Source organism: Pongo pygmaeus, chromosome 12 (assembly GCF_028885625.2).
Source record: "Pongo pygmaeus isolate AG05252 chromosome 12, NHGRI_mPonPyg2-v2.0_pri, whole genome shotgun sequence".
NCBI classification, from domain to species: Eukaryota; Metazoa; Chordata; class Mammalia; order Primates; family Hominidae; genus Pongo; species Pongo pygmaeus.
Genome location: NC_072385.2, coordinates 25,827,510 through 25,851,520, shown reverse-complemented (window position 1 = coordinate 25,851,520; position 24,011 = coordinate 25,827,510). Strand labels below are relative to the sequence as shown.

Genomic DNA, 24,011 nt, shown 5'->3' with positions numbered 1-24,011 from the left:
CGACTGAGGGCAGAAAAAGAGATCAAGGCAAATTTTCAGAGCAGGAATGGAAGTTTATTTTAAAAGGCTTTAAAACAGGAAAGAAAGGAAAGTAAGCTTGGAAGACGCCCAAGCCAGGAACTTGAAGAACAAGTGCGATGTTTAACCTTGATCCTAGGACTTTATAGGCTGGCCCACTTCTGGCGTCTTGTGTCCCTTTCCCATGATTCTTCCCTCAGGTGGGCTTCCCACATGCGCAGTGCCCTCCTTACCCTTGGGAAGTGAGCACGTGCAGTGTGTTTAGGAAGTTGTGTGCATGCCCATCTGAGGCTTTCTTCCCTTTTCTGGTGGGGTGCCCCCAGGAGGTCCATCATTTTGTCTCATTGCGTATGCCTGGGAAGTTGCTTCTTCCTAGCACCTGCATTTAATTACTACGTTAGTGCAATAGGTGTGGACCATCAGGAAATGGGCTCTCCCTGGCACCAGCTGCCAATTTATCACTGTTAGAGAGGCAATGCAATGACTGCCGAACCACTATCCAACATTCCCAGTGGGTTGAGGGAGAGTCCTCTCTGCCCGGCTCGCGTCTGTCTAACTATCTGTAACATGGTTACTGGATGTTTAACTTTTGAGGAATCACCAAACTATTTTCCAAAGCAGCTGCACCATTTTACATTCACACCAGCAATTTGTGAGGGTTTCACCTTCTTCACATCCTCAACAACATTTGTTGTTCTTTATTCTAGCCATCCCTGTGTGTGTGAAATGTTATCTCATTGTGGTTTTGAATTGCATTTCTCTAATGACTAATGATGTTAAGCATCTTTTCATGTGCTTATTTGCCATTTGCATATCTTCTTTGAGGGAATGGTTATTCAAAACCGTCACTCAGTTAAAAATCAGATTGTCATGTTATTGTTGAGTTGTGTATTTATATATTTTAGATGTTAGATGTGTATCATTTGTATGATATGTGTGTTGGTAATATTTTCTTCCCTGTCTGTGGCTTGCCTTTTTTTGTTGTTGTTGTTTTGTTTTGTTTTTGAGATGGAGTCTCGATCCGCTGCCCAGGCTGGAGTGCAGTGGCATGATCTCGGCTCACCACAACCGCTGCCTCCCAGGTTCAAGAGATTGTCCTGCTTCAGCTTCCCGAATACGTGGGACTACAGGCGTGCACCACCATGACTGGCTAATTTTTGTATTTTTAGTAGAGATGGGGTTTCACTGTGTTGGCCAGTCTGGTCTTCTGACCTCATGATCTGCCGCCTTGGCCTCCCAAAGTGCTGGGATTACAGGTGTGAGTCACCGCATCCGGCAGGCCTTTTGTTTTTTTATGTTGTCTTTCAAAGAGTAAAAGGTTTTAATTTTGACGAAGTTCAACTTATCAATTGTTTATGTTTTGTGTGTGTGATTTTTTTCTTTTTTCTTTTTTTGAGATGGAGTCTCGCTCTGTTTCCAGGCTGGAGTGTAGTGGTGCAATCTCAGTTCACTGCAACCTCCACCTCCTGGGTTCAAATGATTCTTGTGCCTCAGCCTCCTGAGTAGCTGGGATTACAGGCACATGCCACTACACCCAGCTAATTTTTATATTTTTAGTAGAGTCAGGGTTTCACCATGTTGGCTAGGATGGTCTCGATCTCCTGACCTCATGATCCGCCCACCTCAGACTCCCAAGGTGCTGGGATTACAGGTGTGAGCCACCGCACCTGGCCTGTGCTTTTTTGTGTTCTAAGAAAACTTTGTCCAGTTCAAGATATATTTTCTCCTATGATTTTCTTCTATACATTGCATAATTTTAGATTTTACATTTAGGTCTTTGATCCGTTCCAGTTAGTTAATTTTCATATATGGTGTGAGGTAAGGGTCTTAGATGACATTTAGGATGTTTCCAACATTATTTCTTATTTCGTACGAGGCAGAATGGGAGTCTCACTCCCCTATTTTTTTCTCCCTCACCTTATTCCATATACATTATAGGAAATGTGTTTTTGTTTTTTTGTTTTTTAAGAGTAAAGAGACAGAAAGATTTGCTAATATGGGGGTAGCCAGTATACTCCTTTTTTACTCAATAGTGTCATGTTGCTTTCCCTACGTTACTTTTTTTTATTTTTTATTTTTTAGATAGGGTCTTTGTTCCACCACCCAGGCTGAAGTTCAGTGGCACAATCTCGTCTCACTGCAACCTCTGCCTCCTAGGCTCAAACAATTCTCCTGCCTCAGCCTCCCAAATAATGGGATTAAAGGCATGTACCACCACTCTCAGCTAATTTTTGTATTCTTAGTAGAGACAGGATTTCACCATGTTGGCCAGGCTAGTCTCAAACTCCTGGCCTCAAGTGATCCGCCTGCCTTGGCCTCCCAAAGTGCTAGGAATACAGGAGTAAGCCACCATGCCTGGTCAATATTATCTGACTTTTATTTTTTATTTTTATTTAGCTTTTCCAATCTGGATGGTATAAAAGGGATATCTCAGTTATAATTTTGATTTCTCTAGTTACTAGGGAGTTAAGTATTTCTTGTCATACTTGTTAACCATTGGGATTTCCCTTACATGAATTGCCTATTATAACTATAATCCTTCTTTTTTTTTTTTTTTCTTAGAGACAGAATCTCACTCTGTCACACAGGTTGGAGTGCAGTGGCTCCATCTTGGCTCACTGCAACCTCTGCCTCCCGGGTTCAAGCAGTTCTCCTGCCTCAGCCTCCCGAGTAGCTGGGAGGGACTACAAGCACCTGCCACCATGCCCGGTTAATTTTTTATTTTTATTTTTTGTATTTTTGGTAGAGACGGGGTTTCACCATGTTGGCCAGGCTGGTCTCGAACTCCTGACCTCAGGTATTCTACCCACCCTGGCCTCCCAAAGTGCTGGGATTACAAGCGTAACCTACTGCGTCCGGTTGACTATATCCATTTTTATGTTGATATTTTTCCTGTAGTTCCCCTGGTTTTCTTCTTGATTTGTAAAAAGTCCTTTTTTTCTTTATGAAATTATAAATAGGGTCCACGGGAGTGGAGTGAACGGCGTACACATCACTAACTGTCTGAAGGTTGAGGAGAAACTCAGGACCTAGGTGGTGGTGGGGTGGCCACCACCATTTAATAGACTGGAAAATAGGATGGAAGTTGGGGGTGTGGTGGAACAGGGCCACAGGGAGTGGGTTTTCACCAGTCGAAAACTAGGCAGAACCTTTCGGATGCGGCCGACTGGCTGTCATGCAGCTGCGGTGCCTGGAGAACTCAAGATCTTCTCCATCGACATGGCAGAGGATGAGCAAGTGGGAAAATCGCACAGGGCTTTTTATTGCCCGAGTCTGGAGGTGGTGTTTCATTGGCTGGAGTAAGTCACATGGCTTTGCCAAGCGTGAGAGGTCTGTGTAGGGCAAGTCTCTGCGCCTGGTAGGGAGGAGGTTGGGACCAGCGACTACCAGTCATATTCACTGCAGGATGTGTGCTGCCATCTCCTGGGGGCAGGCCTGGCCTTACAGCCCATCCCTGGACCCACCTGGGGAGGGGAAAAACTGCAGGGCTCTGGGAGCGCCACCGCCAGAGAAGGGCTGCTGGGATCAGCCGGGAAGGAGGAAGGGAAGGGGGAGAGGGGCTTGGGTCCCTTGATGCTGCCTGAGGAGGGCTGGTGGACACTGCCTGGGGCTCCCTGCCAGGCCCTGTTGGGCTAACAGTAGGCTTTTGTTTTCAGTAAGGGACCTCCCCTCCTGCCTTTCGTTCTGAGTGCATCGCAAAGGGCTCAGGGAGGGGCAACTCCACATAGGAACTGTGATGGGTTATGAGCAACGCATTACTGTCTTCTCCCATCTCTTCTGTGTGTTCCAAATTTCCTAGTGTGGGGGGATTTCTGGGATAATTAGGGAAAATAACAAATGTGTGATAGACTTGTGCAGGGTGGTGTGGTAGGTGAGGCTCCTGCCCAGAGTGAGGGCTCCTTCCCCTGACATGGGCATCTCCAGGGCCTCCCTGCCTGTCCTATGGGCATCCTTATTCCTGGCTCACACCGGTGGGGTCACCTCCTCAGGGTTCCCACTTGGTAGCTGAGGAAAGTGGGGCTCAGCTGTCTTGCGGGCCCTGCCTGAGGCCACACGGTATGCCGGTGGTGAAGCGCGCTTGGAGCCTCCCGATGCTGGGCTGGCCATCTCACTCCTTCCCCCTTCCTTAGCGCTGGCCTAGGCTAAGGCTGCCCGGGAGACCACATTAGACACATTTGAAACCGTCTGTCTCTTCAGGAGAGCAGACTCAGATGTAAATTCCTTCAGCCCCCAAGGAGCTAAAAATAAGAGGCCTGTGCCCCTAGAGCAACCCAGGAAAAGCCATGTGAAAACCCAGCAGCTGGGGGCGGAGGCCGGGGGCGCGGGGCCCAGCAGTGTTGGAGGGGTGGAAACAGGATGTGAGCAGAGAGGGGGCTGTGAGAAGCAAGGTGACACCCAGCAGAGGTGGCCACCTGGTACAGCGTGTTCTGAGCCACGGAAAAATACCCCGGGCTGCGTGGGAGCCCTTACATCCTGCTTCGAGACAGGCCTCCCCCGTTTGGCCTGGCTGTTGGCCAGGGCGGAATCTGACCCCTGCACTGGGATAGTAGGCAAGAGAAGGAAAGGAGGTTGCCTTTCAGAGAGATGGGGATCAAACCTTAATAAGGGCTCCCAGCTCCCCCAGGGAGGCCTGGTACCTACCCAAGGCCACCAATGGAGAAACAGGGTAAATAGCTCACCGGCTGTCCATCAGCCAACACTGCAGGCCAGGCCTGAGCCAGGTGCGGGGAAAGCGAACCCGCCAAGGCCTACTCCCTGGCTTCAGGGAGGCATCAGTATTGGGTGGGTGCCTTGATGAGGCCTGTGAAGGCCAGAGGTGAGCCCAAGCTCATCTGGGAGGCTCTGGGAGAAGCCCTTGATTCAGCCTGGGGATCTGGGAAGCCTTCCTGGAGGAAGCGAAGCCTGAGGGGTCTCAAGGATGGGCAGGCGAGGGGTGGGTGAAGCCATTCCGGGCAGGTCGGCCAGCACAGGGCGCAGAGGGAACCCCCAGCCTGAGTGGTGTGGTCAATGTCACCGGGGCCTTTGTGCCCCCCCTAGTCTGAGCCCGCCCCCCTTGGCCTGCTCAGGGCTTTTCCTGAGATCCCTCCTCTCTGAGGTCTGCAGCCTCCCCTCTGGCCCATCATTCTCTTTCCTTGTCAGGTCCATGGCTCCCCCACACCTTCAGAAAGCCTCGGGGTCCTCCTTCACAGTCTAGACCACAGTCAAGTCCCACTTAGTGGAAGGCTTGTCCCCCCACTTCCCCAGCAGCCCCAACTGAGGGGTGCCCCGAGGCTCACTCAGTCACCATCCCCTTCTGGTGGTTCAATGCTTTTTCCTTGATTTGTAACCAGACTTTTTCTCCTAGAGCTTTTCATACACATTTATGTTCATGTAGAATGTAGGCCAGGTGCGGTGGCTCACGCCTGTAATCCCAGCACTTTGGGAGGTCGAGACAGATTGCTTGAGCCCACGAGACCAGCCTGGAGTGCAGTGACACAGTCTCGGCTCACTGCAACTTCTGCCACCTCGGTTCAAGCAATTCTCCTGCCTCAGCCTCCCGAGTAGCTGGGATTACAGGCACGTGCCACCACGTCTGGCTAATTTTTGTATTTTTTAAGAAGAGACGAGATTTCACCATGTTGGTCAGGCTGGTCTTGAACTCCTGACCTCAGGTGATCCGCCTGTCTTGGCCTCCCAAAGTGCTGGGATTACAGGCATGAGCCACCGTGCCCAGCCTGTTTCTAAATATGTTCTCCATGTTTGTCACTCACCCTTTACTTTTGTTTGTGGTGAGTTTGAGCATACAGAAACTTTAAAAAACTTTTAAGTTTATTTTGTTTTTTTTTCTCTCCAACTTTTATTTTAGGTTCAGAAGGTATGTGTGCAAGCTTGTGACATGGGTAAATTGCGTGTTGTGGGGGTTTGGTGTACAGATTGTTTTGTCACCCCAGTAATAAGGATAGTACTAGACAGGTAGTTTTTCGACCCTCACCCTCCTCCTCCACCTCAAGTAGGCTCCATGTGTGCTCAGTGTTTAGCTCCCACTTATAAGTGAGAACTTGCGGTATTTGGTTATCTATTCCTGCGTTAATTTGCTTAGGATGATGGCCTCCACCTCCATCCATGTTGCTGCAAAGGACATGATCTCCTTTTTTATGGCTGTGTAGTCTTCCATGGTATATATGCGCCACATTTTCTTTATCCAGTCCACCGTTGATGGGCATTTAGGTTGATTCCTCCTCCTTGCTGTTGTGCATAGTGCTATAATGAGCATTCGCATGCATGTGTCTTTGTGGTAGAGTGATTTATGTTCCTTTGGGTACATACCCAGTAATGAATTGCTGGGTCAAATGATAGTTCTGCTTTAAGTTCTTGGAGAAATCTCCAAACTGCTTTCAACAGTGGCTGAACTAATTTACATTCCCACTGGCAGCATAGAAGTGTTCTCTTTTCTCTCCAACCTCTCCAGCATCTGTGTTTTTTTTTTGACTTTTTAATAGTAGTCATTCTGACTGGTGTGAATTGTTATCTCATTGTGGTTTCAATTTGCCTTTCTCTAATAATTAGTGATACTGACCATTTTATTCATATGCTTGTTGGCCACATGCATGTCTTCTTTTCAGAAGTGTCTGTTCATGGCCTTTGCCTATTTTTATTATTTTTATTTTTTATTTTTTTGAGAGGCTTGCTCTGTCACCCAGGCTAGAGTGCAGTGGCGAGGTCTCGGCTCACTGTAACCTCTGCCTCCTGGGTTGAAATGATTCTCCTGCCTCAGCCTCCCAAGTAGCTAGCTGGGGCTACAGGCGCGAGCCACCACAGCTGGCTAATTTTTGTATTTTTAGTAGAGACAGGGTTTCACATATTGGCCAGGCTGGTCTCTTGAACTCCTGACCTCAAGTGATCTGCCTGCCTTGGCCTCCAAAAGTGCTGGATTACAGGCATGAGCCATTGTACCCAGCCCTTTGTCCATTTTTTAAATGGGGTTGTTTTTTGCTTGTTAATTTAAGTTCCTTATAGATTCTGGATATTAGAACTTTGCTGGATGCGTAGTTTGCAAATATTTTCTCTTGTTCTGTAGGTTGCCTGTTTACTCTGTTGATAGTTTCTTTTGCTGTGTAGAAGCTGTTTAGTTTAATTAGGTCCCATTTGTTAATTTTTTGTTTTGTTACAATTGCTTTTGGAGTCTCTGCCAGGGCTTGCGTCCAGAATGGTATTTCCTAGGTTTTCTTCTAGGGTTTTTATCGTTTTTATATGCCTGGGAGCTCTGGGGAGGAGAGCCTGCATATCAGCCTGAGCTGCTAGTCCCCACTTAACCCTGGGCCACTGTCCTGTCAGCCAAATCGAACTGCTACCGACATACCTGGGTGCCGCTGAAAGGTTTCCAGCAGAGCAATTTAGAAACTTAGAAAGTTCATTCTGGATGCTACAGGAGGAGGGGCGACGCTGGAACCAGGATAGAGGTGGGGTCTGTCAACTCCCTCCAGCCAAAGACCACGAGGAACACAGCTGTAGTTGAACAAATCGGGCGTATTTGCAGCGAGGGCAAACACACAGCATCAGGAACCGTGGGCGTCTGGGCAGGAGGTATGAGAAAGCACCTGTGCCACAGGCTGGGCTGTCCTGTGTCCTTGATGTGTTGTGGAGAATTGGACTCCACCTCTTGATAGAAGAGCGTCAAAATGTTGTAGTCATTTTTGCACTGTACCACAAGGCCATTCCTCTTTTTTGGGCTGGGAGAACAAGGAGAGGGAAGATGTTGTCAGAGCCTGGGACAGCTAGGGCTGTGCAGAGGGGCCGAGCTATGGGAGCGGGAGTCCCAGAGGGACCCAGCCCGGCCCACACTTTGGTGTCAGGGCAGAGGAGTAGCAGGATGGAAGTCCTCGAGACTCTTTCCCCGCTTCGCCTCCTGGTGCCTTCTGGCTGAGTAGTCAGGAAGCAGAGAGTGAGAGATCCCACCTGACTGTCCGTGCATGGCAGCCTGTGGGCCCAGAGCAGGTAGGAAGGGGAAGGGGACAGAGAGTAACCAGCAAAGCCACTGCATTCCCAGAGCCCAGAGCGGTGCCTGGCACATAAGAGCTGCTCCACAAATATGTGTTGAATGGCTGAGTCTCACGGAGGTCTTGGTTCTGGGCAGCGCCCCTCTAATGTGTGTGATCCTCCTGGGGGAAATTCCAGGGTGGAGGAGGAGAAGTCTATTGAAGGGGAAAGAAGGGGCAAGAAGAGGCTGGGGCCAAAAGCAGTGAACAGCCCCCTCTTGTGACCCAGCTCCTGGTTCTCTCATGACTCTTCTTGCCCCTGATGTGACTGGCCATCCTAGTGCAGCCTCTCTGGACCTCACTGGCCAGAGTCTGAGGGCCTTCTTGTCCAAGCTAGGACAAGAAGGGGCTGTGCAGGCGGCCAGGCCCCCTGGGTCCACCTTGGACTCCTGGATCCCCCGTGCCCTGAGCCTCTCAGCAAGCCTTGCCCGAGCCCGTGCTGGCAGTAGGCCCTGAGGCGGCCCTCTCGGGAGCAGATGGCTGCAGTGCACCAGCATGGATTTCTTCCGTCCCAGCACCTGCTGCATGGAGCCTACAGAAAGGGCCACTGATCAGGGAAAGGAAGGTTCTCTTAGCATAAGCAGCCCAGAGATGCACAAGGAAGGGGCCCAGCTAGGTGGGGCAGGGGGGCACTGTCTGTGACGCTCCCCCCGAATTGACAACCATGGGACCTCTGCTCTCCCTGACTGCCCCCTCTTGCCCTACAGGATCCAAAGTTGGGGAGTCAAGGGCCAGGAGGCTGAGAGGTACCAGAGGAGGAGGGTCCTGGGGAAGGCTTCGTCCTCGGCTGTGAGAGAAGCTTACACATGGGCAGAGGGGCCAGGAAGAGCCCTATGCCTGGGGAGGGGCTGGAGGACAGAAGAAAGGCATCTTCTGGGGTCTCCCTATAGGTGGGGGCTGCCCCCTGTTCTGGGAGGCCAGCCCACTTGCCTACACTCATGAGTCTGTTGTTCCTACATTATTTTAGTTATTTACGTATGGCAGGCCGTTCACCGCTTCCAAAACACCTTCCCGGATGGTGGCTCATTCAGTTCCGACAACAGCAGGGTGAGGTTGTGCTGCCGGGGCCCCTTCCCCAGCGAAGCGGCAGGGGCAGGGTGATATGATTCAGCACTGCCGCCGCCCACACAGAGGGGCCACCCCTCCTCACACGCCATGAGGGGAAGATACCCCGTGTGCGCCCTGCTGCTGGCGTGTGAGCAGTTTCTATTTCCCTTGGCTGACTGGGACTATGGGGCCTCCTCCCCGCTGGGGCCTGTCACTGTCCCAGCCCTGGACCCAGCAGGGGACTTCCTCCACCCTCTATAGGGTGGGGTGTGGGGAGGGCCCCGCTTGGCCTCAGCTCAGGGCTTCTGGGCTGCCGGACACTGCCTGGCCCTGTGGTCCCCAACCCATGTGGCCACCTGCTCACCCATTTTCAACTCCATGCCAGGGCCAAGACGCCTGTAAGCCCCTCGTCCTTCCTCTGCTACCGACCTGTCCCCAGGCCCCAAGGGCTCCTTGGGGAGGTAGGAGATGGCTGAGGATAAGCCCAGTGGTTCTTCTGTGACCTGTTCCTTCTGCCCTGTGGGAACCATGACTGTGCACTGGTCCTGTCCACAGCCCTACTTGCCCAGTGTGGCTCTGGCAGGGGCCACCCCTGTGTTCAGGCATGGGGGCCTCCTGGGGGTACTGTGGCTGACCTGGGGGCAGGCAGGCTCTGCTGAGGGTGGGGGAAGGCAACATGGCTCTGGGCAGCCTGTAGAGGACATGTCTTCCGCCCCTCCAGCCTCTTGCTTAGGATTCACCCAGCGTGACTCACTTTCCCTCTCTGGGCCTCAGTTTCCATACCTGTAAAGAAGGGCTGATGACAATCCCTGGGGTGAGGACAGAGGGAGACATCCAAGAGGGTGGAGCGTGCTTGGAGGCAGCTGCATGACAGCAGCTCCCATGGGACAGCAAGTCCCTGAGGGCTTCACAGTGCCTCAGGGCACCCAAGAGGGAGCCACCACGCTCCGCCACGGTGACGGGGAAGCTTCCCGGAGGAGGCAGCATTGGTGCTGGCCCCAGGGAGGCGGGCATGAGGGCGTTCTGAGTCCACAAGAAGGGCATTGCAGACAGAGTGGCTGCTGTGAGCAAGGTGGTTTGGGGGCCGGGGGAACAGGGTGGTGGGAAGAACTAAGCTGGGCTTTGCTGAAGAACATGAATCAAATAAGGGGAAGAAATATGGGGCCTTGACTCCCTGCTGAAGGGTGTGGATGCATCTCAGAGGCAATTATAGGGAGCTGGGACTCAGATTTCCTTTGGGGAAGAAGACTTGGGCTGTGATGGAAGGGAGTGGGCAGACGGGGCCGGGAGAGGCAGAGGCAGGTGCCCAGGACCTGGGGGGTGGCTGTTATCATAGTCTGGTTAGGAGACAACAGGGCCTGGCTGATTCTGAAACCAGCTGGTTGATTTGGGAAACCTCTGCTGCAACCTCACATTAGCCCCCAAACCAGTTTGTCACACTGCTTGGAGTCACCCCAACATGGGCCCTGGTGTGGGCACATGACATGCCGGGTCTCTGATCCTTTTGCGGCATGGAGTTAACCACCTCTCTGCTTCTCTGGTTTAAAAAGCAGTGCTTGTTTGTTTTTCTCATGTTTTATGTCATCATTCCAAACAAATTTTGGAGAATAAGTAAAAGGTAAAAGTGTGTTTGAAGTGGGCTTGTCTCTCAGCCAAGGTGGAGGGGGTTCCCCAGCCCCTGGAAGATGGTGTACCCATCTGGGGTTCTAACCCACATCTAATCTGTAGCCCATCTAATTTGTAGCCACATGTGAGGTCCCATGCCCCGGGTCCTGGGCACACACGCATTTCTGTTCTGTTTCCATTGGGTGGGGGTGGGGGACTGCTGGGCTCCAACCAAGATCAGATGGTGCCAGGGGCATAGGTGGCAGCGCGGCCATGGGAATGGCAGGCCTCCTCTTCCTTGGAGAACCTTACCGCTATCGGAGAGGCAGGACCAATGCACAGAGCCCAGGGGCCTTAACGAGGAAAGGATGGGCGGGAGTCCCAGTTCTGCCTTGACATTGGGGAAAAAATTCCTCATCTGCCAAATGGGAATAGCAAGTAATTCCTGTCCCGCAAAGTGATGTGAAACTGATGAGAAGTGTGATTTTTTTTTTTTTTTTTTTTTGAGACAGAGTCTCACTCTGTTGCCCAGGCTGGAGTGCAGTGGTGTGATCTTGGCTCGCTGCAAGCTCCGCCTCCCGGGTTCAAGTAATTCTCCTGCTTCAGTCTCCCCAGTAGCTGGGACTACAGGCGCCTGCCAACACACCTGGCTAATTTCTTTTTGTATTTTTAATAGAGACGGGGTTTCACTGTGTTAGCCAGGATGGTCTCGATCTCCTAATCTCGTGATCTGCCCGCCTCGGCCTCCCAAAGTGCTGGGATTACAGGCATCAGCCACCGCGCCCGGCCGAGAGGTATGATTTAATGTAGCTAGCTCATGGTAGATTCACAATAATTGGAAGTTATTGGAAAACACTGCCAAATAGTTCTTATTTTTAGCCAGAATGAGACAACATCCAGGTGCCTGGTGCTGCTGGAACGGAGCCGAGGAAACCCTCTGGGTCTCGAGCCTAGGCAGTTGCAGCCAGGCCCCCGGCTACTCTGGCCTCCAGGATCTGGGGAGCATGGAGCAGCTTCTGGGAGCTCACTGACTGGGGCCATTAATAACTGGACATTCTGGGCTGGGGTCTGAGGCTGAGCAGAGGGGCCTGGTGGGTGGAGAAGGGTGGAAGGAGGTGAAATTCTGGTGCACGCAGAAGCCACCAACAATCCTATTGTGCCTGGTGAGCAACCTGTGTTGAGGTGGTGTGCCCTTTCCCCTGCCTCAAGGAGGGGCTTCAGTCCCCAGAAGGAGAAGACTTCGGCTCTGGGTGCCTTCCCTGGGGGGCATGGGAAGCTCCCCTGCATTGTGACCTTGGGCCTTTATCCTGTGGGTTTCTCTGGTCCAGCAGGCCTGGCCAGGGCAAGGCTGGGCATGTGCAGGCCCGTCTGCAGACCTAGTGCTCAGAAGCGGTCACGGAGCACCTCCTCTGGCCTCCAGGAGTGCGTCGCAGGCTGAAGAGGCAGCCATGCTTGAGCCCAGAATGGAGGAGAAGTCGGGAGGGCTGGGCTGGGACACAGAAGGGTCCACAGAAGAGGCGGCTCCAGCAATCCAGGGGCAGAGAACAGCAAGAGCGGAGGTGTGGAAGTTGGGGTTGCAGGGTGAATGGGGGTCGTTGGCGAGTCCTCTAAGCCAGGCGCATGAGTGGGGATTGGCTGTCACCACTGTGGTCTCTGAGCAGGGAGGGGCGGGCTCTATACTGGTTCGTCTTGGGCCAGGCACTGGCATCAGGGGCCTCAGTCCTTTAAGTGCACACGAGGGGCTGGAGTCCTGGGAGAGGCTTGTCAGGGTGTCCCCTGAGCCTGGACAGCGTGGGCCAGGACCAGCGTCCCTGCCTCAGCCACTGCTCAGCTCCCCTACCTTGGCCTCCTCTGGCTGAGGGGGATATTTACTGAGGGTAGGGGGGTGGCCTGAAGATGGGGAGCACTGAGGGGTTGGGGAGGAGGAGAGAGATCGGTGAGGAGGAGGAGAACAAAGTGACAGTGGGTAGGTAGAGGGAAAGGAGAGAGAAGGGAGGAAGGCAGGTGGCCCTCCAGCTGCAGGCCTTCCCTGCTGGCACACAGGGCGCCTCCCTGGGCACCACCCTCCTGCCCTTCTCCAGGGTCCTCCCATGGGGTCTGGGTAAGGGTAGCACACCCTCCGGGCCATCCTGTGTCCCTCGTGTGTCTCCCTTGCCCTCAGCACCCAGGCCAGCAGAAAGGAGCCTCCTGGCTTGGGGGTTCTGGCTTAGTGACTGCTGTCTTTGGGGCTGCTCCCGGGGGCCCTCACTCGGCCCTGCTCCTGGGTGATCTTGCAGCCACAGCTCCCAGCCCTGTGCTGGCAAAGCACTGGGTGTGCCTGACCCCTGCAGGCTCTAGGAAGCTGGACCTAGGTCGCTACTGCCTTTGCCAGGCCCAGCCTGAGACGCCCTTGGTGGCCACTGGGAGCCACTCCTCCAGGGCCTTACCTCTCTCAGACTAAACCTGAGTCCTGCCCCTGCTCCTGGGGAAACAGAGGCAGGCACTTCCTGCCCAGGCCCTGCTGTGGGTGAGTTGAGCTGGGGATAGGGCCACACACCTCTCTGGGCAGCAGCTACACCCCCCTGAAGGAATCAGGGGACATTGGCGGTGACCTCTTCTGGGTTGCAACACTCAAATGAGAGATTCATTCATAGTCACAAATGTGTGGTGTGTGTGTTCTGGGGTGTGTGTGTGTTGTGTGTGTGCGTGTGTGGCAGGTGTGTGGTCATCCTGTGTTTGTGTGTGAGGAGAGGGCTGAGGCCAGGGCCCCAGAAATGGCCCTGCTTGAACGCCCCCGCCGTCCAGGAACCTGCTTCCTTCCGGGTGGTGCTGGCCAAGTAGGTGAGGGGCCACTCACCTGTGCTGTCTGAGAAATGGACTCGGGGCTTGTATCAGGCAGGGCTGTGTCCACGTGAAATGTGGGCAGGGCGCTGGTGGGTGGTGGTGGGTCTCAGGGCTGGTGGTCAGGAGTACAGGTTCATGGGCTGTGGAGGGGCAGCTGGGGCATGTGAGCCAGGGGTGGCCCATCCCCGTGGATCTGGGGGCTGGCTCCTGGGGCCACTGGGACCATGGCAGGACTAATCACGGAGGGCTCTGCGGGCTGTCCTGGGGCTAGGGAGGCCACATCACCGTGGTGTGTCCGGGTGTCCGTGGGTAATGGAGAGGATGCTTAGGCTTGACCGTGCAGCACCGTGTGCAGGAGGACAGGTGTGTGAGTGTGGCTATGTAAGTGCAGGGTGTGTGTGTATGAGTCTATGTGCACACAACACATGTATGCGTGTGTGCGCACACCTGACCCTCTCTGGGTGTCTGGGTGGCTCCATGAGCAGTGATGGGCTCAGCTTTTCCAGGCGCAGTCATTCTCGAGGAAGCATCATCGGATTTGGGCCCTCATCCTCCCTGATCAGTCTCTTCCTGTCTGGCGTCACCCCAGCCACCTGTGCTCTAAACCTGAGCCTCAGCTCCCCATGCCCGTCACCCGCCCCCACCTCCTGCAGCTCCCCAGCTCTCTCTGGCTGTGGTGGGGGCAACCTCTCTTCTCTGGCCTTCACCCTATGCTGAATACATGTCCCTCTTCCAGATTATAAAACTGGGCAGCAGCTGGCCTCTCTCAGCTGCTCCCAGGCCCCGTCTCAGGGAGGAGGAGCCCTGGCAGGGCCTGGGGTGACAGGGGAGAGGAGGGAACCTCCTCCTTCCTCAGGAACCTGTTTGCCCTCTGCTCAGCCCAGACCTGGGAGCCACCCCCGCCCCTCCCTTTCTCATTGCCCACCCCATCCCATCTGCCCGCAATTCCTGACAGCCTGCCCCTGCTGATCCTGGAGGCTCATTCATTTTCATTGCCACCCAGGGTCAAGTCAGCCCCCTGTCCCCTGAATCACTGCATCAGCTCCTGACCTCTCCCCATGGCCACTCCTGGCCCCACAGTCCACTCTCCACTCACAGGTTCCCTCCCTAGCCCACCTCCAGTCAGGACCTTCCAACGGTTCCCATTGTCCTTTTAATGAAATCAGATCCTGACCAGGGCCCTGGGCTCAACCAGAGCTCCTGCTGCAAGGCCTTTGTCCCTGCCATTCTGCCTCCCGCTGCTCTTCCCTGCCCCAGCCCTGGCAGGCTCCTTGTCATCCCTGGAGTTGCAGCGGAAGGCCGTCTCCTCCCAGAATCCTCCCTGGTGCCTTCTCCCCTGCTCCATCTCATGCTCCTCTGTGGCATCATTCATAACATCTCCCAGTGTCTGCCGTGGTCTTATTCATTTACTTACTCCATCCATCTCTGGCCTTGCATTGGAAGGCCAGCCCCAAAGGGCAGGCATCTTGTCTGTCTTGTTCACGACTGCATCCCTAGCACCCTGAAAGCAGCCTGGCACTCAGTAACACTTGGTGAGTGAATGAGTGCTGGGACCCACAGGAAGCCTGAAGCTCGCAGTGTGCCCAGAGCCACAGAGCTGTGTGTGGCAGAGCTTGCCTTTGATCCTAGGACATTCAGTGGGTTGTCACAGTAGATTTTTTTTTCTTTTTTTTCTTTTTTTGAGACAGAGTCTCACTCTTGCCCAGGCTGGAGTGCAGTACTGCAATCTCAGCTCACTGCAACTTCCGCTTCCTAGGCTCAAGTGATTCTCATGCTTCGGCCTCCTGAGTAGCTGAGACTACAGGCACATGGCACCACTTCAGCCTAATTTTTGTATTTTTAGTAGAGACAGGGTTTCACCATATTGGCCAGGCAGGTCTGGAACTCCTGGCCTCAAGTGATCTGCCCACCTTGGCCTCCCAAAGTGCTAGGATTATAGGCATGAGCTGCCATGCCCGGCCTCATGTTGGGTTCTTTTACTGACATGCTTGGGTTGTCTGCTCTTGGGAACCATCTGCTGCTCTGGCACCTGAGGACATCTCTTTTTCCCTGGAGCTTGAGGAATGGTGGGGGATGAAGGCCTAGCCTGACAATGACTTCCATCCCGCATTGTGGATTTCAGCTTCCTGTGTCAGCTTCCTGTTGAGCGCTACCTGGGGGCACAGGGGCAAGTCCTCATGCCTGCAGAGATGCATCGAGCCCCACTCAGGGCTGGGCACTGTGCTTCCCGCTGGACTCAGAGGGGCAGTGCCCTGGGCACTGTGCATCCTCAAGGGGTTTGCAGCAGAGCTGGGGAGGTGGCACTAATGCCCTGAAGGTCCTCCAAGACGGCAGCCGAGAGAAAGGAGGGCTGTGGGCAAGGATGGGAGGCAGATGGGAAGGGCCTGGAGGATGGGGACCTGGATTCTGGAGACAGTCAAGAGGGGACACAAAATTGTGTATTTCAGCCTTGGCTCTGAGAGCTCGGGCAAACTCCTCAGACTCTCTAGCCATGGCTCTCCCATTTGTATTTGGAGTGCCAATCCCTCCCACTTATGGGGCTCTTTGAGGTTTAAATGAGATAATTTCTGTTCAACTCTTGGGACAAGTCAGGGCACATGGCAAGCACACAATCGGTGTCGGTTGTTGTGGCTGTCCCATGAAGCAAGAGACCCAGGCGGGCGGGTGTGTGATGGGGACACCATGCAGGCGGACCCATGTGGACCCTGGCCAGGGGCAGGGCAGCCTAGTGGTTAAGCCCAGGTTCCAATCCCAGTTCTTCATTTGCATATGGACTGTGCGGCCTTGGTTCTGCCCCCTAACACCTTTGGGCCTCGGTTTCCTTATCTGCAGAGCAGGGTAATGAGGCAGCTCTCCAGGGTGTGAGGCTAGATGCAGTGATGCTCCCAAGGCACCGAACACAGTGCTAGTGATTGCTCTTTTTTAATGAGGGACTAGACCAAGATCACACTGTAGGGAAGCAGCCCAGTTGTGTCTGACCAAGGCAAGGTGGCTTCAGAGCCCCCACAGCTAACTGATGCCCAGAGCTGCCCCCGCTGCTGCTGCTGCTGTGCTGGTATTGCTGGTTTTGGGGGGTGGCAGAGAGCGTGGCCTGGTCTTCGATGGTAGTTAAGGTGTCAGCAGTGCTGGTGAGGTGGGAAGGAGGTCCCTTTGTCACCCCCCCCCCAACAGTGCACCCTGCTCTGGTCACAGGGGAGCCCCAGGAGGCCTCTTGACACTCGCCCTGTGCCCGCAGTGCAGTCATATTTTTGAGACTCCTTCATTTCTTGCCCAACTCTTACCACTGGCCACAGCTATTCCTTAGCAACCTCCTCTTCCCTCCTTAGATACCTGGGCCTAAGCCACAGTGCCTCTGGCTAGCAGGGTGGGAATCGGTTTCACTACTGGGACCCCCATGGGTTGGCGGCCACAGGTGTGCCAGGGGTGGGTGCCCAGGGAAAAGCTCAGAGAGGAGGTCCCTTCCACCCCCAGGCCCAGGCCCAGGCCCATCTGGGAACACAGACAAACGCAGTTGCTTTGGTGGACAGGCCCACAGGCAAGTGGGGCCTTGGCAATGAGTTCTCCCAGAGTCCCTTCCTCAGGCTGTGGCCTCCTCTCTTTATGGGAAACCATGGCAGAAGCGGGAACCAGATTCCATATCACCGCACCTCCCAAAGCTGGAAGGGGCCATGGGATCCTTTCCTGGACAACACAACCTGATTCTGGCATCTCCTGCCTGCACTGCACGTTTTTCTTTTTCTCTTTGTTTTTCTTTTCTTTTTTTTTTTTTGAGACAGAGTTTTGCTCTGTTGCCTAGGCTGGAGTGCAGTGGTGTGATCTCGGCTCACCACAACCTCCGCCTCCCGGGTTCAAGTGATTCTCCTGCCTCAGCATCCCGAGTAGCTGGGATTATGGGCACCTGCCATGACGCCTGACTAATTTTTTGTATTTTTAGTAGAGACGGGGTTTCATCATGTTGGCCAGGCTGGTCTTGAACTCCTGACCTCAGGTGATCCACCCTCCTCGGCCTCCCAAAGTGCAGGGATTTCAGGCGTGAGCCACCGCACCCGGCCATGCACCTCACTTTTAAAGATGTTTGGGTACCATCTGTTCCCAACAGTTTTCCTTAAGTCAACTCAGTTTTTACAAACCTAAAATTTACTTTAAAAGGAAAAGATATCATTACTCTAGGTGGATAATTAGTATCATTTACCATGAACACAACATAATCACAAAAATATATATTGTTGAAGCAATGAGGTCAGCGCCTTGAGGGCAGTGGTTTGGGATTTACTGCTATATCCCCAGCACGTAGAATAGTACCTGGTACATAATAGGTTCTTGAAATGTATTTCTGAATGCAGGGTTGAGTAAGTGGTAAATGCAGAAAGGGGCGCTAAGCCCCTTGGTTAAAATCAGGAATTAGAGGTTACAGCCATGCCGGCCCCACGTGGAGACTTTCTTCTTGATGTACTCAGAAGGACTGATTGACTTGAAAAAGGCAGAACGTCCTCCGCGCATGGCTGGGGACTCCTCAGTGCTGGTCTGGATGCAGCCTCGAGGTGTCTGAGTATCCGAACATCCTGCTAGGGGGTGCACGCCAGGGGACCTGAAGCTCAGGGTGGCACCCGGGTGAGAGGCAGGGCAAGGGTTGGGGCATATTGCGGGCCCCTATGCATTTAGCCTGAGCGACGGGTCCCCTGAGGAGGCCTCAGGGTGTCCAGGAGAGCTTCCCCAGCAGCCCTGCTCCTGGGTGGTCCTGGTCCTGCTCACACACACACACGTGAACACGTGACAAGACACATGACAGAGTGTGGGAACAGACACCAGCCCTTTCAGCTGCAGGCTTCCTGCTTCACCGTGGCCAGGAGGAGGCCTTGCTAAGGGCTGGGTGCCCCAGGTGAACCCCCTGCCCCCACCCTGCACTGTGCTGGACACGCCTTCCTCACACAGGGGCTGTCCCTGGAGCCCGGCGCCTGGCAGGAGCCTGTGGGGGTGGCCGCCGCATCGGCGTGTTCGTCAGAGGCCTGGCACAGGAAATCCGACGTCATCCCTGACTCACTGCTTAGGCGGGGCTTGGCGTGGTCCGTCACTCTCACCTCCATCCCTATTCTGGCCCAAGCACTGTAGCCAAGCCACTCACCTCCCGCCCCCTGTGAGGCATCTGCTTGGAGGTGGGGGCTGGAAGGAGGAAGGAAGGCTCTGCAGCATCAGCAAGGCAGCTGTGGGAGGGAGACCTGATGTGTGGGGGGCCGGGTGGATGTGCTGCTAGGGCCGGGAAAGACCTGGAATCCCAAAGGCAGGAGCCAGTGATGCTTAAACAGCCGTCAAAATAGATGGTTATAAAAAGAATAACACGCAGAATCATCATTTGTTCCCGGTGAGTCTCACAGGTTTTCAATTTTAAAAACAGTGCTGAGCCCAAACTTACTTGATATTGTCTGCTCTGTAAGAGCCAGGACAAGAAAAACAAACAAAAACAGAGCTCTGAGCAGGGACCCCCAACCTGGGTCAGCCCCTTCCCAGACAGTGGCGAGGACTGGGTCCTGCTTCCAGAGCCTTCAGGCTGTGGGGCATCCAGTCTAGCAGAGACCCCTCCTCCTTGTGTCCTCACCCCTACACCCAATGCCCTGCTTCCTCTCTGCTGTGGTTCCCAAGACTGGGCTCTGGCGAACGGTGGTTGGGGAGACTCTGAGGGGGTGGCGGAGAGGAGCAGGCGTCCTGCACCATTATCACCAGAGGAAGCATCCAAGGCTTGGGGGGCTTTTGTCAGAGCAAAGCGGGAGACGGACATGGGCTTGTGAGTCTCTCCCCCTCTTCTTACCCCAGCCCTGGGCTTTCACCCAGTAATCAGGGGTGGGGCTCTCCCCAGTTTGGGAGTAGGGAAAGAAGGCAAAGAGAAGGCCCTCCTTCATGGCTAAGCTGGGCCTCCCTAAGTCCACGTTCCAGAGCTGAAAAGGGGACAGCCCCAAGACAAATGGCCTCAAGGGGGTGACATATGTGCAGCCACTTTAGGCAGTCATCACCAGTCCTGAGCTGGAGGTGGCACGTGCCTACAGTCCCAGCTACTCTGGAGGCTGAGGCAGGAGGATCACTTGAGCTCAGGAGTTTGAGGCCAGTGTGGGCAACATAACAAGATCCTGTCACTTAAAAAGAAAAAGAGACCACTGGTCGTGGCCAAGAGTGCCAGGCCCCAGGGACTGTGCTATCAGAGCAAACCTTCAGCAGTGCTCTCCCCACATGCGGAACTCCCCAGCAAGGTATACCAGGTTCTCCAGAAGGAGGGGAAGAGGCCCAGCCCAGCATGGGAGTTGGGTCTGGAGCCCCTTACACGGCTGAGCTGAATTCACTCCTGAATCAGGGATCCCACCTGGCTGGGGTCATCCCACGGAGCTGGAAGGCTGTGGCTCCCGGCCCAGCAGCAAGACTGGACCTGATTGTCCTGCATGCTCTGTAATTTGCCCCTGGAATCAGCATTAAGTCATTTGGAGGCCGATGCCAAAGATAAGGGCTCACATCAGCCTTTGGGATCTGTGGCCCAGACTCCCTGGCTCTGTTGTGGGCTTTGCTGCCTCAGCCTCCAGACTGGCCTGCGAGGGAGGGCGGGGCCTCAGCCAAATTGCCCAGACAGTGGAGTAGCCTTAGAGCCTTGGAGCCAGTGTGGAAGGGCCATTGGCACCATGATGTGCTCCCCTTACAGATGGAGACACTGAGAGGGTGATGTGGCTCCAGGGACCTTTGGAGTCCTTGGGGCTCTTCTACTCCGCATCTCCTCTGACCCCAGCACACACAAGCTCCAGCTCCTTCTCACACGTAGTGGAACTGCACAAGTACGATGCTCCCGTGCACACAACCAGGCATACAGCACACTGCTGTGAGGAACTCAGAGCAGACAAGTCCAGAAGGGCTGCGGGCTCTACACAGGTCCCAGCTGTCACTCTTCAAGACGGTCTGGACACAGGGGTCTGTGGGGGAGCCGGAAGGGTCTTTCAGAGGGCACGGAGGAGGGCCTCAGGAGACTGGGGGCTTGGAGGGTGGGTTCTGAAATCCCACGCAGCTGGGGGCAGGGCGAGGGCAGCTCCAGCGCAGTGACACTGTCTCCACCCACCTCAACTTCTCTGCTTGAGTTTGGGAGTTCACTGCCAACAATTCTTGTGGCTCAGACACCCCACGCACACCTGGGCCTCACCACATCCGGCAGCAGGGTTGGGGGAGGGCAAGATGGAGGGGATACCCAGGCCCCCAGTCCTCCGGGTGCAGTGCTAGCCCTGGACTTTGCTGCCCAGTGGGGCTGGACAGGGAGGCCTAGGATGGGGGAGGCCAGTTCTGTTCTGCTTCTCCCTCTTCCCCTTGCCAGGGTCTTGAAATCCCCGCAGGCCTGGGGATGGCCGGGAGCGTCAGCGGACTTCCCTCCAGGGCGGGCTTGTGGCAGGGGGAAGTGCTTCTCTCCGGGGCCTGGGGGCTTTCCCTGCACCCAGGAAGAAGAAGCTTTGCCCTACACATAACTGGAAACCAGTCACAGACCCCTGCTTTCCCCATGAAAGGCCCCGGGACCCCCCTCATTTCCCTTCGGCCCAAGCCCAGGGGCCTGGGCCCCGGGGACTGTGTTCTGGCCTAGCTTGGCCACCAACCTACTGCAAGACCCTGAGTGCTGGTCTTAGCCAGGCAATGGGGGGTGGGGAGAGGGAGGAGAGAGAAAGTCCCTCTGGCTCAGGGTCTCCAAATAGATGAGAAATAGGACATCTCAGCAGGTATCCCCCCCCCATCATCCAGTGTAGAAATCACCCGTGGCAGCAGGCATTTGTCAATGTTTGTGGTGACAAATTACTAAGAGGAAAATTCTAGGAGGGAAAGGGAAAAGGCAGAGGAAGCGTGGGGTTGGGGGGTGGGGTACTCCAAGGGACATCGCTGGCCCTAAAGGGGGACCTGCATCTGAGAAGCTGGGTTCCCCAGGACTGAGTGGCTTGGGACAGGTCAAAAGGTGGGTGCAAAGACGGAGAGGTGCTGGTCCCTCCGACTCCAGATAACACCTTCCCTTCCCTTAGTCGCTGGTCCCCGCCTCCTCCCCGTGTGTTGGTCCCCGCGCCCTGCCTTCCCCCTCACCCCACCCCCCGGAGTTCCCGGGTCAGCCCAGACTGCGCCCCACGTGAGGGGCGGGGGCGGGCGCCAGCGCCTTCCTGCTCTGCCCTTGTATGGTGCCCCGGAGGCCAGCCCACGGGTACTTAACCCGGGCCGCCGCGGAGGGCGCCCGGAGTCGACCGCTCTGGTAGCGCCACCGCCACGAGAGCCCGGGACACGGGAAAGCCCGAAAGGAAGAGGAAGAGGCACCGGTGGCCATGGGGTTGGAAGCGGCGCGCGAGCTGGAGTGCGCGGCGCTGGGCACGCTGCTGCGGGAGCCGCGGGAGGCGGAACGCACGCTGCTGTTGGACTGCCGCCCCTTCCTGGCCTTCTGCCGGCGCCACGTGCGCGCCGCGCGGCCAGTGCCTTGGAACGCGCTGCTGCGGCGCCGCGCGCGCGGCCCTCCTGCCGCTGTTCTCGCCTGCTTGCTGCCCGACCGCGCGCTGCGGACGCGCCTGGCCCGCGGGGAGCTTGCGCGGGCCGTGGTGCTGGACGAGGGCAGTGCCTCGGTGGCGGAGCTCCGGCCCGACGGCCCGGCTCATGTGCTGCTGACCGCGCTGCTGCACGAGACCCGCGCGGGGCCCACTGCCGTGTACTTCCTGCGAGGTGAGCACGCCGGCCGCCCTTGGCCCGCCCCCCCCGACTCCAGCCCGGCTTTCCCTGCTGACCGTGCTTCCCCTCCTTGCAGGAGGCTTCGACGGCTTCCAGGGCTGCTGTCCCGATCTGTGCTCTGAGGCCCCCGCCCCTGCGCTGCCGCCAACAGGGGACAAAACCAGCCGCTCCGACCCCAGGGCTCCCGTCTACGACCGGGTGAGTATTGCCCCCCTCCCACCCTCCCTCCGTCCCTCCCTCCCCACCGCAGACTGGGCGCCTCTAGGGAGAGCCTGCCATTTGGGGACGCGAGCAGTTTGCCCATATACACACCTTTATACGTGTGTGTGTTGGGGGAGGGGGTGGGGCATGGCTGCTCGCGCGTGCCTGTGTGGGTCTGTGTATGTTTGCATGTGTATGTTGGGAGCATGAAGGGGCATGTGTGTCCCGGTGTGTCCTCCGCACATTCCTGAGTCCTGTCTCAGGTCTGGAGGACTGGCTGAGGTGTCCTCTTGTCTCGGCCAGCCCATGGGGTCTCCATCCGCTGCTGCTCCGGTTCTCCGGGGCTGGGCTGGAAAGGCCTCACCGCCCCTCTTCCCCCTCCAGGGTGGCCCTGTGGAGATCTTGCCCTACCTGTTCCTGGGCAGCTGCAGCCATTCGTCAGACCTGCAGGGGCTGCAGGCCTGTGGCATCACAGCCGTCCTCAACGTGTCCACAAGCTGCCCCAACCACTTTGAGGGTCTTTTCCGCTACAAGAGTATCCCTGTGGAGGACAACCAGATGGTGGAGATCAGCGCCTGGTTCCAGGAGGCCATAGGCTTCATTGGTAAGGGGGTGCCTCTGCCCAGAGATCCCGAGGGGCTCCAGAGGAGAGGAGTGGGGGCACCTGTCTCCTGGGCTGTGCACATTGCGTCTGACACCACTCCCCCATCTCCCTTGCAGACTGGGTGAAGAACAGCGGAGGCCGGGTGCTGGTGCACTGCCAGGCGGGCATCTCACGCTCTGCCACCATCTGTCTGGCATACCTCATGCAGAGTCGCCGTGTGCGGCTGGACGAGGCCTTTGACTTCGTTAAGCAGCGCCGGGGGGTCATCTCCCCCAATTTCAGTTTCATGGGGCAGCTGCTGCAGTTTGAGACCCAGGTGCTGTGTCACTGAGGTGGTGCCCCTCTGCCTGCCTGCCCCACTGTGCTGGCAGGAGCTGACTGTGGACTGGTGGGCTCCCCTCTGGGCCAGCACAGTCCCCTCACCTCTGGCAGGGCTGCTACCTCCTCAGAGTTTGAGAAGCCCCCACATGGGGGCTCTAGGAATGCCAGCATGCTGGTCTTTCCGACCTGGTGCTCTTCTGCTGGGGGACTGAGGCTGGCCCTCAGTCGGGGTCGGGAGCCGAGGGTGTGTCTGCTCTTTCCCACCCCATCCTCTGGCAGAAATCAGCTAGACTCTATACCGTGGACTCTCCCTGGTCCACCACCATGTTGAAGCCCTTGGCAGCCTGAGAGCTTTAAGGAACAAGCTGTGACAACCAGGAGCCCTGTCTGTGGGTTTGTCTGCCCAGGGCCTGGAGCCCAAGCCCTGTGTTCCTGGGGAAGCTGGGGACTTGGGAAGTGATAGGTGTGTCGTGTTGCGTGTGTCTGTCTGTGAGCCTTTCACACCTGTGCTGGTGCTGGAAAATTATTTGTGCTCAGCTGACATTTAACACTCCCTCCCCCGCTTCCTCCTAGCCCTGTGGGCAGGGGTTGGAAACTTAGCACTTTATATTTATACAGAACATTCAGGATGTGTCAATAAAATATTGTTATATTTGAAAAACAACAAC

The 24,011-nt window shown here is 55.6% G+C and overlaps 1 protein-coding gene across 1 annotated transcript; it reads left to right on the top strand.

Annotated features, from left to right (window-relative positions):
* Positions 1 to 21,676: 21,676 nt before the first annotated feature.
* DUSP2 (dual specificity phosphatase 2) lies at positions 21,677 to 24,007 on the top strand. The gene is made up of 4 exons (XM_054476371.2): positions 21,677 to 22,211; positions 22,294 to 22,415; positions 22,803 to 23,022; positions 23,139 to 24,007. The coding sequence occupies exons 1-4, from the start codon at positions 21,824 to 21,826 to the stop codon at positions 23,351 to 23,353; spliced, it is 945 nt and encodes a 314-aa protein (XP_054332346.1). The 5' UTR covers positions 21,677 to 21,823; the 3' UTR covers positions 23,354 to 24,007.
* Positions 24,008 to 24,011: the final 4 nt, after the last annotated feature.